This window comes from Myotis daubentonii, chromosome 4 (genome assembly GCF_963259705.1).
Source record: "Myotis daubentonii chromosome 4, mMyoDau2.1, whole genome shotgun sequence".
Classification (NCBI taxonomy): domain Eukaryota; kingdom Metazoa; phylum Chordata; class Mammalia; order Chiroptera; family Vespertilionidae; genus Myotis; species Myotis daubentonii.
Window position 1 is genome coordinate 45,412,097 of NC_081843.1, and position 15,737 is coordinate 45,427,833.

The window sequence follows — 15,737 nt, forward strand, 5'->3', positions numbered from 1 at the left end:
AAAGCGGGCGCCGGCAACTTCACCTCCATGCGCGTGCACTGGGCCAGCCGCTGATGGAATGGGCTGCCCGCTCAGGGCAGCTCATGCCGGGGCGGGTAGGTCGCGGTGCGCCATGCAGCCTCCATCAGCGCCTCAAGTCCCAGCAGCAGTGGCAGCGGCACAGCGGTGGTGGTGGCACCCGTGTGAGCGGCCGGAGCAGGCAGAGCGTTCCATCAGCAGCGGGCCCAGGGCATGTGCATGGAGGTGAAGTCTCCAGCGCCCGCTTTCCTGCAGGCCTGAGCCCCAGAGCAGTGGGGATGAGCTAATGATCCCAACGTCCTGACAGCCCAGTGGTGGAGCCGGCATTTGGTTTGGGCACTGGCGAGTGGGCAGAAAATGGCCCTGATCGCAGGAGGCTAGGCCTAGGGACCCTACCTGCACGATTTAATTGTGCGCTGGGCCTTTAGTTTAAAAATAAATTCTGTGCTATATAAGCTGTAAGTGAAAAATCAATTTTAAAAAATGATAAAATTCATGCTAATAGTTGCAAAGATTTTGTGTGGTTGGTTGTGTCTCTCTCTGGCTTAGAATGTTGACCTTGTTTAGTAGAAAGAGAACTAATTAATATAGATGAAATTAGGTTCTAGAGATATTACCAATAAATTAAACACACACAAACAGCTTTTACATGGGTTAAAGAAATGATGAGAGTCTTAATAAGATAATAGTAAGTTAAAACTACAGGAGAAGCTTTCATTAAGCAGCTGGTGAAAAACAATATAATAATAAACCACAATTGGTTAAATATTTTATATTATAATAGTGGTACTTTTATTGTAATTAATGCCTTTCCACAAAGAAGTGTGGAATTAACATGTCACTGGTTTTGATTATATTTAATAGAATATTTAATTTTGATTTTGATTTAATAGAATTTTCATTTAAATCACTTGCAAAGATGAATAAGCTTTGGGAAAATTAACTTTTAATTTGAAAGCAGAATATATTTCCTCCTGAATAGAAAAGAAATCTCTGCCATTTGATAAGAATTCTCCATTTCATATACTTTTCCCATATTCTTTTTATTCTTCATTGCAGTTATCAGTGCATCATCATTTTGGGGGGTGATAATTATTCAACTTTAAATGTGTCATTAAAAACATTCATTTATCAAAAAACATTTATGCATGTTTTCCATTCTACAAAGTTGACAGAATTTTACCATCTTTCTGAGTAGAACATATTGTATCATTAATGGTGATTACACAGGACTTTATGTTGTTTTTGAATGGATTCATTTAAAAAATACCAGTTCACTTTTTGGATTTCACTAGCTCTCTTAAATAGTCTAAGAAAGTAATTAACAGAACAAATATAAGTATTATCTAACATCTCAATATGTTGACTTATACTTAAATGGACAGTTATCAATAAAATTAAATTCCACAAAACCACAGAATATAATGCATGTTATATTTCTCTTTACTACCTTTTCAGCTCTCATACAGAATGGTTATTGTACATTTGAGTTTAAAGATGTATTCTTCAATCAGCAGCTATTTATATCCTTGTTATTTTGTTAGGCTGATAAGATAGTAAATTCAGGCTCAAAATTTGGCTGATTATTGTTCTTTAAATAATAGATAAATATTATGTTTGCATGTATGCCTATATGCAATTTTTTTTTACTTTGCTGCACAATGAAGATGGAAAGAATATACATGTAATTCAGTCAGGGTCTCTATTTCATTTAGTTCCTTTTCTGGAGATTTGTCCTGTTCTTTCATTTGGGACCTGTTTTTTGGTCTCCTCATTTTGACTGCTTCCCTGTGTTTGTTTCTATGTATTAGATAGAGATGCTATGTCTCCTGGACTTCTGGACTTGGTAGAGTAACCTTCTGTAGTAGGTGTCCTGTAGGGTCACAGCCTACCCAGTCACTTGAGCTGGGTGCTCTAGGTGCGCCCCCCCCCCATTGTAGTTGAACCTTGATTGCTGTTGGCAGGTCACTGGGAGCCATTGACCCACGGGCTGATTCTGCTGCAAGGACCAGCTGTGACTATAGCGGAGGCCAGTGGTCTGATTTTTATAGGTGAGGAGGAACTGAGAAACTGAATGACTTGACTGAGATTGATTAATTATTGTCAGGTTTGATATAATAATCCTGGTCTTCAATAAGTCCTCTTTCTATATTCCATGTTGTTATATGTTAATTTTTTTCTTTGAATAACTTTGCCTTGAATTTTCTTATACATTTACTTAAGAAGATAAGACAATTTTTGACCAATTATTTGTTATGATGTCTGTGACTTCTCAAAAAGATGGATCCACAGTGTTTCTTTTTGCACTTATCTACTCATTGAATTAAATATCTGATGAAGGTGAAATAGCACAAAAAGGAAGAGCTTGGAGAATGTCATATTAGCATACTCTAATAACATCCTATTTAATAAAGAGCTAATATGCTAATTAGACCGAACAGCAGGACAACCGTCTGGATGGCCTTCTGGAAGAAGCCGTGGCTGCGAGGGCCCAGCCCCTTGCATGAATTTCATGCATTGGGCCTCTAGTGTATATCAGTAATATGACAGATCTTAGTTATATACTCTTTTAATATATCCAGTTACTGGATAATTCCCGGAGAGATGATGTGTGTAGGATATTCTGAAGTGTAACACATGATAAATTTCAAATTCTGAGTTTTCATATAGCCATGTGGGTCACAGTAAAAATTAAAACACCTCCCTGAAATGAGAAATGTCTTTTAAAAATCAAATTCATTCCAATAAACAAAACTTACTGTGAATTTTGCATGTTTCACAAAGATTTGGTTATAATCAGCTGTCTATTATAATTTTTTCAGTGGTAACTTGAAATTGAGTGTTGAAAAACTAGTTGTCTGTACTCTGTTCTGCTAGTTGACCTGATGAAATATTAAAGCTATTAGTAATTACAATTAATCAACATCATGAATTATTCTTACAGTTATTTAATCATAGGCTTTCTTTCATCACTGTACATGTTTTTCAATTTTTTCCTCCATCTCTTTGCTTCCCTGCATCTAATTTTTATTTTGCTATTGGTAGAAATGTAGAATAATCTTACTATGATCATATCTAAAACATTATTAGTCAAATATGCTTTAAAGGATGTATCATAAAACCAAATACATTATGTAGTGAATCTTGATGATACCCACTGTGCTTCCTCCCTCCCGCCCTTTCTTTCTCTCCCCCTCTCCTCCCCTTCCTCTCTTCCTTTCTTTCCTCCTCTTCTCCTCTCTTCCTCTTTCTGAAGAAAGAAAGGAAACAAGTTCTAGAAGAAAATTCTTTGAACAAAAAGCAATTCTAATAGAACTATATTATGGGGGGGCCTGCATGAGAAACAAAGGAGGGAAAGGATTGAGGGACGAGATGCCATGGATGGGTTTTAGTGGTGTAAAGGAATGAGAGACTCATGGGACTTTAGAGAGATTAGAAAATAAGAGAGCCCAGCCCACGTGGCTCAGTGGTTTGACCGTCAGCCTATGAACCAGGATTCCTGGTCAGGGCATATGTCCAAGTTGCGGGCTCGATCCGTAGTGTGGGATGTGCAGGAGGCAGCCGATCAATTATTCTCTCTCATCATTAATGTTTCTATCTCTCCTTCTCCCTTCCTCTCTGAAATCATTAAAAATATATTTTTAAAAAAGAAAATAAGAGAGAACACCTGATTTTAATAAGTTGCTTTGTATTAATACTTAGACACCACTACCTTCAATCCCCATGCTTACATAATTTATGAGTAAAAGCTGGAATTCTCATCTATCCACACATGTTTAAATGTGATTCTGATCAGAGTGTGGGCTAGGAATATGGCTTTGTGAGTATAAAATTATTTGTTCATTTAATTACAATAGGAATCTAAAGGCCAAATGTGTTGACATTCAAATTTTTATTGCTTTTTTATATCTGATTCTGTCTCAGTCATTAGGTCTCAGTTAAAATATTATCTTCATGGATAAAATATGTATAGTATGTCACCTTTTATCTAAAAAGAGAGGACACATACATACATATGTGTATGTGTGTGTGTGTCTATATTTATATACATTCACACCCATATGGACATACACCTATCAGTTTATATTAAGAAATAATGGGAGGATAAATCATGAAATAAATTCTCCAAAGTGATTACACCATTTTCAGTGCCACTACAGTGTTAGAGAGTTTCATTTGCTCCATATCCTCCCCTGGTCCTGGTGCTGTTAGTCTTTTTGATTTTAACTGTTCTGGTGAGTATGAAATGTTATATCATTGTGATCTTAATTTACATTAAATCATGCTGAGCCCTTTTACACATACCTATTTGCCATTCTTATCTCTTCTTTGTGAAGTATCTATTCACTCTTTTGCCTATTGAGAGGGGGCTATTAGTCTACTTATTTTTGATTTGTAGGAATTTGTATATATGTATTCTGGTATCCTCTTATACTATTTGAAAATAACTAATATGAGGATATGTGTATAGAAAATATTGATATACTTAATATTTCTAAACTGGCAATTTAGAAGGAAATCTAATTAGTATTTAAAACACAGACTTTATAGTTTTAAATTTAAAACAAAAATTACATTCTGTTCTTTTTTTGGTTTCAGGTGCAGTTAAAAACTAGCATTTCTAGTCAGTATGTAATTCGGGCGCAACCAACTAATAGGTGCCTGTCTACACTGGAGTGTGCAGCTGTTGCTCTTTCCATCTTAGAGAAAAATAATTACATACAAGAGGTAGGTCTGTCTTTGAAAGATTATATAGTTTTTGAAAATAGGATTTTGATTCGATTTTATCTAGAAAAGTTAGAAATACATAGTTGGTTAAGTTTGTAGCTCAAGTGACAAGTAGAATGTATCTGTGATAGAAGTTTGTGGCCTTGGCCAGTGTGGCTTAGTTGGTTGGATCAGCCACCATTAGACCAAGGATCCATTAAAAGTTCAAATCTTGAAGGGAAAATATAATATACTTTGTGTATAGATGTAGAACTTATTTCCTTGCCCTAACCAGCTGGCTCAGTTGGTCAGAGCATCTTCTTGTATACCAAAAGGTTGTGGGTTTTATTCTAGGTCAGGGCACATAGGTTGGTTCGATCCCTGGTCAATTGATGATATTTTTCTCTCACATTTATGTTTCTCTCTTTCCCTTTGTGTGTGTGTGTGTGTGTGTGTGTGTGTGTGTGTGTGTGTGTGTGTATACATACATATATATATATATATCCTTTCTTTTTCTCTCTACCTCTTCCCTTTCTATAAAATCAATAGAAACATATCTTTGGCTGAGGACAATGAAAAAACAAACTTACTTACTTCTCCTTCTTTTGGGTTCTAAAAAGAATCCTCTATGGAGGTATGTCTCTTACTCTCACAATTGAAATTTGATCTTCACTGCAATCCCAAACAGAAGCTTTAATGTTGATAGTGATGGTGGTTTAATAATAATAGTTGTAAAATAATAGGGCTGGGGTTCAGGATGGGGTTTATATTAGTACTACTACTAAATGCTGCTACTGCTGCCCCCTTTCCCGGTTTTATAAAATAGCTTATTCTGGTATTAATTAATGTACTATGATAGCAGGAAACCTATCTTATGTTCTGAGTATAATATCTAATAACAGGCAAAGTATAAGATATAGAATGATGACATGATCCTTCATCTCTTCAGTTTTTGTTATTGTTATCTATGAAGAAAATTGAAAGTAAAATCCCAAAGTAATAGTCTCATTCTCTTTGCTTTTTCAGTAGGAAAAGGATGTTTGACAATCAGATGTGTGATCTGGGAGGTACTAATGAAATGGTTGGTTAAAGTATGAGCAGAAGAAATGCAAAATGAAACATCCCAAGTTGTTTATTACTGCAGGTGGCAAAAACGTAGCTTGCTTAGTGGGGGCACCCCAAGTCCAGCCTGTTCAGATCTAGCTATCATAAAAAAATTGGTACATTCTTCTGAGAAACATAAAGGTGTTTTCTCTTTTTCCTTTGCCAACCCTTCCCCCCACTCATAACCTTTAATTAATGGCATCATTATAGAACCTTAACATGATGGGGGAGAGTAGTAATTTTTCAGCCTGCTTCATTCTATAGAGGTAGGGCTCCTCAAAATAATAGCCTTCTTAGTCTGTTGATTTATCCTCATCCTTTCTTCTTGAGTAGTTTTTCAAACACTTGGAAGTCTAGCATGATAGGAGCTTTGAAGCAGGTTTGAATTAAAACTTCATCATTTATCATCATTATTTTTTGCCAGTGGGCAATTCATGTAATCTCTTAATGCTTATTTTCTTATCTGTAATATAAGAAAATTAATTACCTCATAGTGTTGTGAGAATTGAATGGGATAAAGTGTAATTGCCTGACATCAGGCACTCAAAATAATCCTTTTGCCCTTCCTCGTCCCTCTGATAGGATTGACAAAAATTTTGAACTGAAAATTGGTGATTATCATCAGCTGCAATAATATTTACCAGGGTTTTCATACCTTGGAAATCTTGAGCTTGGGAATCTTTTTTATCATAGCGCCCTCTCTGCTTATGAAGTTTGACCTTAGGAACTTTTATAACCAGATGTGGCCAAGCTTTGTGCTGTAGCCTAAGTGCCTTAGCTACACTCAGCACCAGCAGTTGGTAATAATGGTCCCTTGAAAACTCACTTTGTACCTATAGACAAAAGGATTTACAAAACACTGATTTTCCCCCAAGTAACCTTTTTAGGAACTATCTTGTTTATTTTATAAAATAGAAGATTTTCTTTGTTCCTGATATCTGGTCCATCTCTCATAAAGCTTCAGAGTGCCTCAGGTATAATGAATATAATGTTATATCTGAAGAAATCTGAAACACTGATTCGAAATAATATATGCACCCCTATGTCTATTGCAACATTATTTACAATAGCCAACATTCGAAAGCAGCCCAAGTGTCCATCAGTAGATGAGTGGATAAAAAAGCTGTGGCACATTTATACAATGGAATACTACGCAGCTGTAGAAAAGAAGGAAATCTTACCTTTTCAACAGCATAAATGGACCTGGAGAGCATTGTGCTAAGTGAAATAAGCCAGTCAGAGAAAGACAAGTATCATATGATTTCACTCATGTGGAATCTAATGAACAAAATAAACTAACAAAATAGAAGCAGACTCATAGATAGAGAACAGACTGATAATTGTTAGAGGGGAGGGAGGTTTCAGGGCTGGGTGAAAAAGGCCAAGGGATTAAGAAAAAAGCCCCCACAAAAAACAACACCTCATAGATACAATAACATGGTGATTACAAAAAGGGAAGGGTAGGAGTGGGGGAGGTAAAAGAAGATAAGGGGGATAAATGGTGATGGAAGGAGATTTGACTTGGGATGGTGAACACACAATAAATTATGTAGATGATGTACTATCAAATTTTATACCTGAAACATATAATTTTATTATTTAATGTCACCCCAATAAATTCAATTAAAAAACAGGCTGGATTAGGCTCCAGTAACTTCAAAGTCCAATATTAAAAATGGCATAATACAACAATGGTGTATATCTCTCTCACACTGCCTGTCCATTGGGATTGCCAGGCGATCTCTGCTCATTGTAGTCGCTTAGGGAACCAGGCTGATGGAGGCACTATCTAGACATGTCATTCCATTTTCTTCAAGGAAGGAATAAAGGGAGGTGGTCAATCATATACTGCTTTTAAAGCTTCTGCCCAGAGGTGGCATATGTTTAGGAGGTAAAAGTTAGAGGCTCTTAACCAGAGGAATATAGTATTCTCTTGTCTATGCAGAATTTAATAAATTCCATAAAGTTGCAATAGAACCTTTAATTGTCTCAGTCTGTACATAGTCCTAGATATGTTTCCTAAGTACAGTGATACAAAATCCAATCAATCCACTGTGCTAACTCTGTAAAGTAATATATAGTCATCTTCAAATTTCCTGTCTTGTTTGAAGACTAGGGGCCCAGTGCATGAATTCGTGCACCTTGAAAGGAACAGTGGGCCACTAGGCTGTGGTAGGCACAGGGGCAGGTCTCGGCCCATCCTCCGTACCCCTGCCCAGCCCCTCCCGCCACGGCCCCTGGTCCCCTCTCTACCGGCAGCCCCGCTCCCGCCACTGCCACTCACACAAGCTGACGGTGCCAGCCCCACTCGCACCCGCTGACAGCACGGAGTGATTGGGGCCAGCGCCAGCAGCAGGTGCGAGCGGGGCTCATGTCATTAGTGGTTGCAAGCAGTGGCTGCTGCCCTAATTACCCCTCAGGAGCCGGGGGAGGTAGAGAAGCCCTCAGGGGTGATCAGGGCCGGCAACCACCACTCGTACCTGTGATGGCACCGAGTGATCAGGGCTGGTGCCAAATGCCAACAGCGGGGCCAGCACCGGCAGCATGTGTGAGTGCCGGGCGAGACCACGGCGCATGGGAGCAAAGACTTTTCAGTAACCACCAGAGGCTCACCCTGATGACAGCGACTGGAACTCCACCTTAGTCTGGCGCCCCTGCTCACCTGCTCCACCATCCTGCTGCGGCCGACACCTGCCACGTTCCATGCTCTGCCACCTGCTGCAGACACCCACCATGTTCCGTGCGTGCCCCCTGGTGGTCATTGCATGTCATAGCAACCGCTTGTTTGGTTGTTCTGTCATTTGGTCTATTTGCATATTAGGGTTTTATATATATAATATCTATCTATCTATCTATCCATCTATCTATATCTCTCTATATATCTATATCTATCTATCTACACACACACACACACACACACACACACACATATCTAAGGGTCTTTCTACAACAGTGTCATGCAGAGCTTTTCCAGGATATTTGTCTTATGTAACAGAGCACTTACTGCAGTGGTTGAACCATATAGCAATTTCTTTTCTCCTGTAAATAAGAAATGCTGAGGTGAGCAGTCCAGGGCTGGTGATGCATCAGAGACCCAGGTTTTTTTCCTGCTTTTCTGTTCATTATCATATATATTTTTGGTTTAATCTTCATGTTTCTTGCCCTGCAGTCACAAGGTGGTTATTCCATCTCTAACAATCATGTTCCAGTCCAGAAGAAAGAGCAAAAGCCTCTGTCTGCTAGGTCTGTCCTGTTTTAAAGAGAATCCCTGGGAGCCCCACCCAAAGACTTACACTTATATCTTATTGGATAGACTGTGTCATTACCCAGTGTCATATCACTAGCTGGACACATTGCCACCTTGAATACAATTTTTGATTTTTTTAACCAGTTAACTGCCATGCGTCCAAAACAGAAACCACGCCACGATATTTTGAATTTAATTAAATATCAATTTGCAATGAATATTATAAAAATAAACATATTACTCACAATTTGGGTGTTCTTGAATATTTTCAGTTGAAAATTCTCATGAAAAATGATTTTTTAAAGCATCTATAGACGCTTATGGTGTACAAAAGGCTTAATAAGGAAGAAAAGAATGGATATGAAGAAGCAACTACTAGTGACTGCTAAAATTTGTAAGAGTTCATTGCACATTAAAGCTGTTAAGAAGCCCTTTCTACCGCTTGTGTTGTATATGTGGGGGAATAATTTTTCACATGAATATTTTAAAATTTTTATCATTTAATCTGAGGTTTTTTTTGTGCCTTCTTTTTAACTGCTCAATCAAGTGTTGCTATTATTATTTAAAAGAATTAGATAATATTCTAATATTATCAGGGATCTTAGGCTTAAGGAAAGAATATGACTCAAAATATGATTAAAACTGAAATCTCTATGGTATAAAGCACTAGTATAGTGTTTTTACTTAAAATTTTTAAAAATTTGCATAATTTTAGGAACGGTATATGCTCCAGTTGTTTACAACCTCTACCACTCTTTGTTATCCTATGGATCCACCCAGTTCATATGCATCTGTTAAATGGCTGCCCTGTAGGTATTTAAATTGGGCTGGTATGTATACACTTAGAATTATTTTGAATGCACCAAAACCTGGTGTCTGACTGGCATGTGGTCCATGTACTAGTCTGCATTAGTCAACCACTTACCCATCACTGCCATCAGCTAATTGTTATTAGATAGCAGGAAGCTTGTATCTTTCTGTTATTGAAAATGAATCAATTTATATTTATTAACTAAAGGTCTCTTGTTGTCTGTCTGTTACAGATTAAATTATCATAATGGCAACACTTTTGTGGTGTTTGAATATCTTAATGTATAAAACTAAATCTAAGCTTTATCACCTATATGGAAAATCAATTTGTGTCTTTTTACTGGAGTTACTTAGTGATATGTAAGGTATGAATTTAAATAAATTACTTATTTAGAAATCCCATATATTTATTAGAATACTTGTTGCTCTTCATAGTTAAGTGCTAATAGTAATGATAATTAAGGTAATAATGCTTGTTTCTGAAGGAAAAATCTAGATAGAATGTCATAACTTGTCACAGACACATTTTTAGTTTTTTTTTTTTCTTTTTTTATCTTAACAGACTTTGCTTCGCCCTCTTCAAGCTTTATGCTCTTTCCAGCTTCAGCATGGTGCTCAAATTCGCCTCAGCAAGGAACACCTTCTGAAAAATGGATTATATCCTAAGCCGATGCCAAAGAACAAACGCAAACTCAGGAAGATGGAACTGTTAATGAACAGTGTTAAAATTTAGCACAAATTTTCTTATGGTGCTATTTATGGTGACTTCAGCTGACAGTAGCAGCTTAAGTTTTCATACAACTTAAGTCTGTGTGGTTTTTTGGTTGTTTAAAGAATGAGGGTTGCATACTAAAGGTGTCCAGAAGAAGGGCGTAAATCAAATAGCCATGAAAGCAAATAAACAAGCAAAATTACATGACTCAGTAAAAAGCAAGATTTCATACTGTATTTGCTTTTAAAAATGTGCCTCTAATATATTTTTTTCAAGTCCTTAATTGAAATGGGATTAGTTAAGCTGGGTTAGAAGTACTTTTTTTAAATGGAAGGAAATCCCTGTGCCTGATTGGGACAGTAATGTTTCCATTACTGTTTTATAGATAACTAGTGGTCCATTGCACAAAATTCATGCACGGGGCGGGGGGTGTCCCTAAGCCCAGTCTGCACCCTCTTCAATCTGGGACCCCTCGGTGGATGTGCGACTGCCCCTGTGGGATCGGGCCTAAACCGGCAGTCGGACATCCCTCTCACAATCCAGGACCACTGGCTCCTAACCACTCACCTGCCTGCCTGCCTGATTGCCCCTAACCGCTTTTGCCCGCCAGCCTGATCGCCCCCTAACTGCTCCCCTGCCGGCCTGATTGACACCTAACTGCTCCCTTGACGGCCTGATTGCCCCCAACTGCCCTCCCCTGCTGGCCTGATCGCCCCCAAGGCTTTTATTAGTATAGATAATATACACATTCAAATGTACAGATGTATCAGGCCGGCAGGGAAGGCCTATCGTGCAAGAGTAGGCCTTCCTTCCCCCAGCTGCCAACACTGGCTTCCCTCTGGCACCCGGGAGGGGCTGCCCTCGCAGCCCTGGCTTCGTCCAGAAGGTTGTCCAGTCTAATTAGCATATTACGCTTTTATTATTATAGAAATATAAAATCTCAGGGCATTTGCTTGAAATTTCTTGAAGCAAACAATAGAAATCAATTGCAAAGTTCTGAGAATCCCAGAACGTCCCAACTCTGATAGCATTACATTGCTAGGTCAAAGTCCTTGATCTGACCAAACTGCAGTTTCTATTCTGCATTACCTGTACTTCTTCCTCACCTTTGCTTGCTTCAGAATGGCAGCTTGCCAATTGTCAAGGTCTCCTAGAAAGTGCCTCGACTGGAGCGGCATCCTCTTTACTTTGAAGATGCACACATATGACTTTGTCTCATTTCCAGCTCCTCCTTTCACCATCTAGTACAGCAGTTCTCAACCTGTGGGTCGTGACCCCTTTGGCGGTCAAATGACCCTTTCACAGGGGTCGCCTAAGACCATCCTGCATATCAGATATTTACATTACGATTCATAACAGTAGCAACATTACAGTTATGAAGTAGCAACAAAAATAATTTTATGGTTAGGTCTCAACATGAGGAACTGTATTTAAAGGGCCAGAAGGTTGAGAACCACTGATCTAGTATTTTTGGGATAGTCATCCATTACCACTTTCCCAGCCTTCAGAGCTGAACAGAAGCTCTCCACCCAGACAGTTGTGGATTTAGACCCTGAGTCTACCTCTCCTTATCTGGAAAATGAAGTTTAAGAAAAGCACACATCTATTTTATAATGTTCTAATGGTAGGGATAAAGTGTCTAATGTGTGAATGATGCTTAAAGGTGACAGTAGCAAAGAGCTTATCTTTTTTGGGCGAGTCTGGTTTTCAGGGAGTTGGGCCTTTAAGGGGGCGTCACCCTAGTTTCCTATGTGAATCGTCCCGCCTGTCCTGGAGCGAGAGGCAGTGGCCCTCTAACCTGGAACTGATGGCCGTGCTCCCGCCCTGGTGCCGCCAATCCATGTCCTGGAAGGAGCGAGCCTGCAGCACGTGAGCAAGTGAGTGAAAGCGGCGCTGCCCTTAGGTGGCAGGTGCAGCTGAAACCTGCCATTCCCCACCTCTCCTTGGAATTCCTCCAGAAGAGGTGGGCGAGCTGTGTGCGGCCACACTGCTCCTCTTTGTGCGACCATTCCCCAAATAGGGGCTCCCCATTCCCCACCGCCCACGCCCCTATGTGGGCTGGGCACTCCATCTGCACACAGCGCCCTGCTGCAGCGCCCAAACTGGATGTAGCATCCCTATCCCACTCCCGTCCTTGCCCATCGCCTCCGAGGCCGGGGTGGGACTGGAGGACTCTGGTGGGGCGGCTGCTCATGCTGCCCGCTCTCGCTGGGGTGACCCAGGACGCCAAGCCTTCCCACCCGCTCTCCCGCTTTCTGGCCGGCTTTGTGGCTCCGGCTGGCACTGCCATCTTTGTCGAGTCAGTTTGCATATTCCCTCCTTACTGGCGGTGGGTGCCGCCATCTTTATCGTGAAGTGACGGTTAATTTGCATATTACTCTTACTAGATAAGATTAGGTGTAGACCTATAATAGATACCTCCATCAATTTGCAGTAGTATACATGGACTTTATAGTTTAAAATAAGTAACAAAAATGATAATCAAGTAGTTTAGATTGAATTTATTTCATAAAACAGTATAAAAAGTAAGGAAACTAAGTATTTTTAGGAATTGAACTCAGTTAATGTGATTAAATGTTCTATTAATGCCCATACATTTTTTTATCACGGTATAATTGACATAAAATATTAGTTTTAGGTATATAATATAATGATTTGATATTTGTATATTGTAAAATGGTCACTACAATACATCTTGTTAACATTCATCACCACACATAGTTTTTTCTTGTGATGAGAACTTCTAAGGTTTGCTTTTTTTTTTTTTTTTTAATATATTTTAATTGATTTAAGAGAGGAAGGGAGAGGGAGAGAGAGTTAGAAACATCAATGATGAGAGAGGATCATCAATCAGTTGCCTCCTGTATGCCCCACACTGGGGTTAAGCCTGCAGTCTGGGCATGTGCCCTGACTGGGAATTGAACTGTGAACACCTGGGTCACAGGTTGATGCTCAACTATTGAGCCATGCGGCTGGGCCTAAGGTTTACTTTCTTCGCAGCTTTGAAATATTCAGTACAGTATTATTAACTACTAGAGGCCCAGTGCATGAAATTCATGCACGGGTAAGATCCCTAGCAGCTGCAGGCTGCCAGCTGCCAGCTGCCAGCCGAGGCTTTCCTCCCCTGGCTGCCGGCTGCTGGCTGGGGCCTCCCTTCCCCAGCTGCGGCCTGCCAGCCAGGGCCTTCCTTTGTTCCATGCCACCCCCTGGTGATCAGCGCATGTCATAGCGAGCGATCAAATTCCCAAGGGGACACTCTGCATATTAGGCTTTTATATATATAGATAATCATCAAACTGTACATTATATCCCCATGACTTATTTATGTTCTAACTGGACGTTTTTACCTTTTGATCCTCTTCACCCATTTGCCCCTAGGCCCCCCCCCCAAAAAAAAAAACCTTCATCTGTGGCAACTACTATTCTCTGTATCTATTAACTTTTTTTTTTTGATTCCACATATAAATGATGTCATATGGAATTTGTCTTTATCTGATTTACCATAATGCCCTCAAGGTTTATCCATGTCACAAATGGCAAGATTTTTTTCTTTTCATGGCTGATTAATATTCCATTTGGATATATATATATATGTATGTATGTGTGTATATATATATATATATATATATATATATATATATATATATATATATATATAATCTTTATCTATCTATTGATGGGCACTTAAGTTGTTTCCATATGTTGGCTATTGTAAATAATGCTCCGATAAACATGGGGGTGCATATATCTTTTTGAGTTATTGTTTTCATTTTCTTCAGATAAATACCCAGAAGTGGAATTGCTGGATCCTATGGTAGTTCTACTTTTAATTCTTTGAGGAACCTCTATACTGTTTTCCACAGTGGCTGCACCAATTTCATTCCACCAAGAGTGCACAAGTATTCCCTTTTCCTCACCAACACTTATTTCTTGTCTTTTAAATAATAGCCATTCTGACAGGTGTGAGGTGTATCTTAGGGTGTTTTGTTTTGTTTTTAAAGTGGAACATTTTTTTAAAAAAATATTGTTTTTATTGATTTCTAGAGAGGAAGGGAGAGGGAGAGAGAGAGATGGAAACATCAATGATAGGAATCATTGATTGATTGCCTCCTGCATGCCCCCTACTGGGGATCGAGCCCACAACCCGGGTATATGCCCTTGACCAGGCGGGACCCTTCAGTCTGCAGGCCAATGCTCTGTCCACTGAGCCAAACCAGCTAGGGCTTATGGTGATTTTGATTTGAATTTCTCTGATGGTTGGAGATGTTGAGGATCTTCTCATGTACCTGTTGGCCATTTGTATGTCTTCTTTGGGAAAATGTCTATTCAGATGCTCTACCCATTTTTAAATCAGATTGTTGTTTAATTTTGCTATGGAGTTATATGAATTCTCTATATATTTTGGATATTAGCTTCTAATAAGATATATGCTTTGTAGATGTTTTCCCCGTTCAGTAGGTTACCTTTCATTCTGTTGATGGTTTTCTTTGCTGTGCACAAATGTCTTAGTTTGATGTAGTCCTACTTGTTTATTTTGCTTTTGCTGTCAGATTAAAAAAAATATTGTCAAGACTGATGTCAAAAAGCTTACTGCCTATGTTTTCTTCTAGGATTTTTATAGTCTCAGGTCTTACATTCAAGTCTTTAATCCATTTGAGTTAATTTTTGTATATGGTGTAATATAGTGGTCCAGTTTTATTCTTTTTTGTTTGGCTCTTCAGTTTTCCCAGCATCATTTATTGAAGAGCCTGCCCTTTTACACATTGTTTATTTTTGCCTCTTTCGTTGGCCCAGGGAGGACTGGTAGAAACTCTTCTTGTAACTGATAATTTGTGCCCTTTGATCTATATCATCCTATTTCCCCCTACTCCTATCCCTGGCAACCACCAAGCTATTTTGTTTCTTTGACATTGGCTTTTTTTTTTTTTTTTTTAGATTCCACATATAAGTTGTCTTTCTTTTTCTGGCTCACTTAGCATAAATGCCCTTCGGATTCATTTATGTTGGTGCAAATGGCAGGATTTACTAGTACTTCTCATTTATGGCTGAATAATATTCCATTGTATACATTTACCACATTTTCTTTATTACATCAATTAAAGGACATGTAGGTTGTTTCCATATCTTGGCTATTGTGAA

The 15,737-nt window shown here is 39.0% G+C and overlaps 1 protein-coding gene across 3 annotated transcripts in view; it reads left to right on the forward strand.

The window, feature by feature from the left end:
• The window catches only part of DTWD2 (DTW domain containing 2), a 73,829-nt gene extending 60,468 nt beyond the window's left edge, over positions 1-13,361 (forward strand). For 2 of the 3 annotated variants that reach the window (XM_059693813.1, XM_059693814.1), the window contains 2 exons: positions 4,618-4,746; positions 10,449-13,361. In XM_059693813.1, coding sequence (XP_059549796.1) covers positions 4,618-4,746; positions 10,449-10,619 — 300 coding nt within the window. In that variant the 3' untranslated portion in view covers positions 10,620-13,361. The remainder of the gene's footprint in view (positions 1-4,617; positions 4,747-10,448) is intronic. The other variant, XM_059693815.1, reaches the window with a different exon arrangement.
• The last annotated feature ends 2,376 nt before the right edge of the window (positions 13,362-15,737 follow it).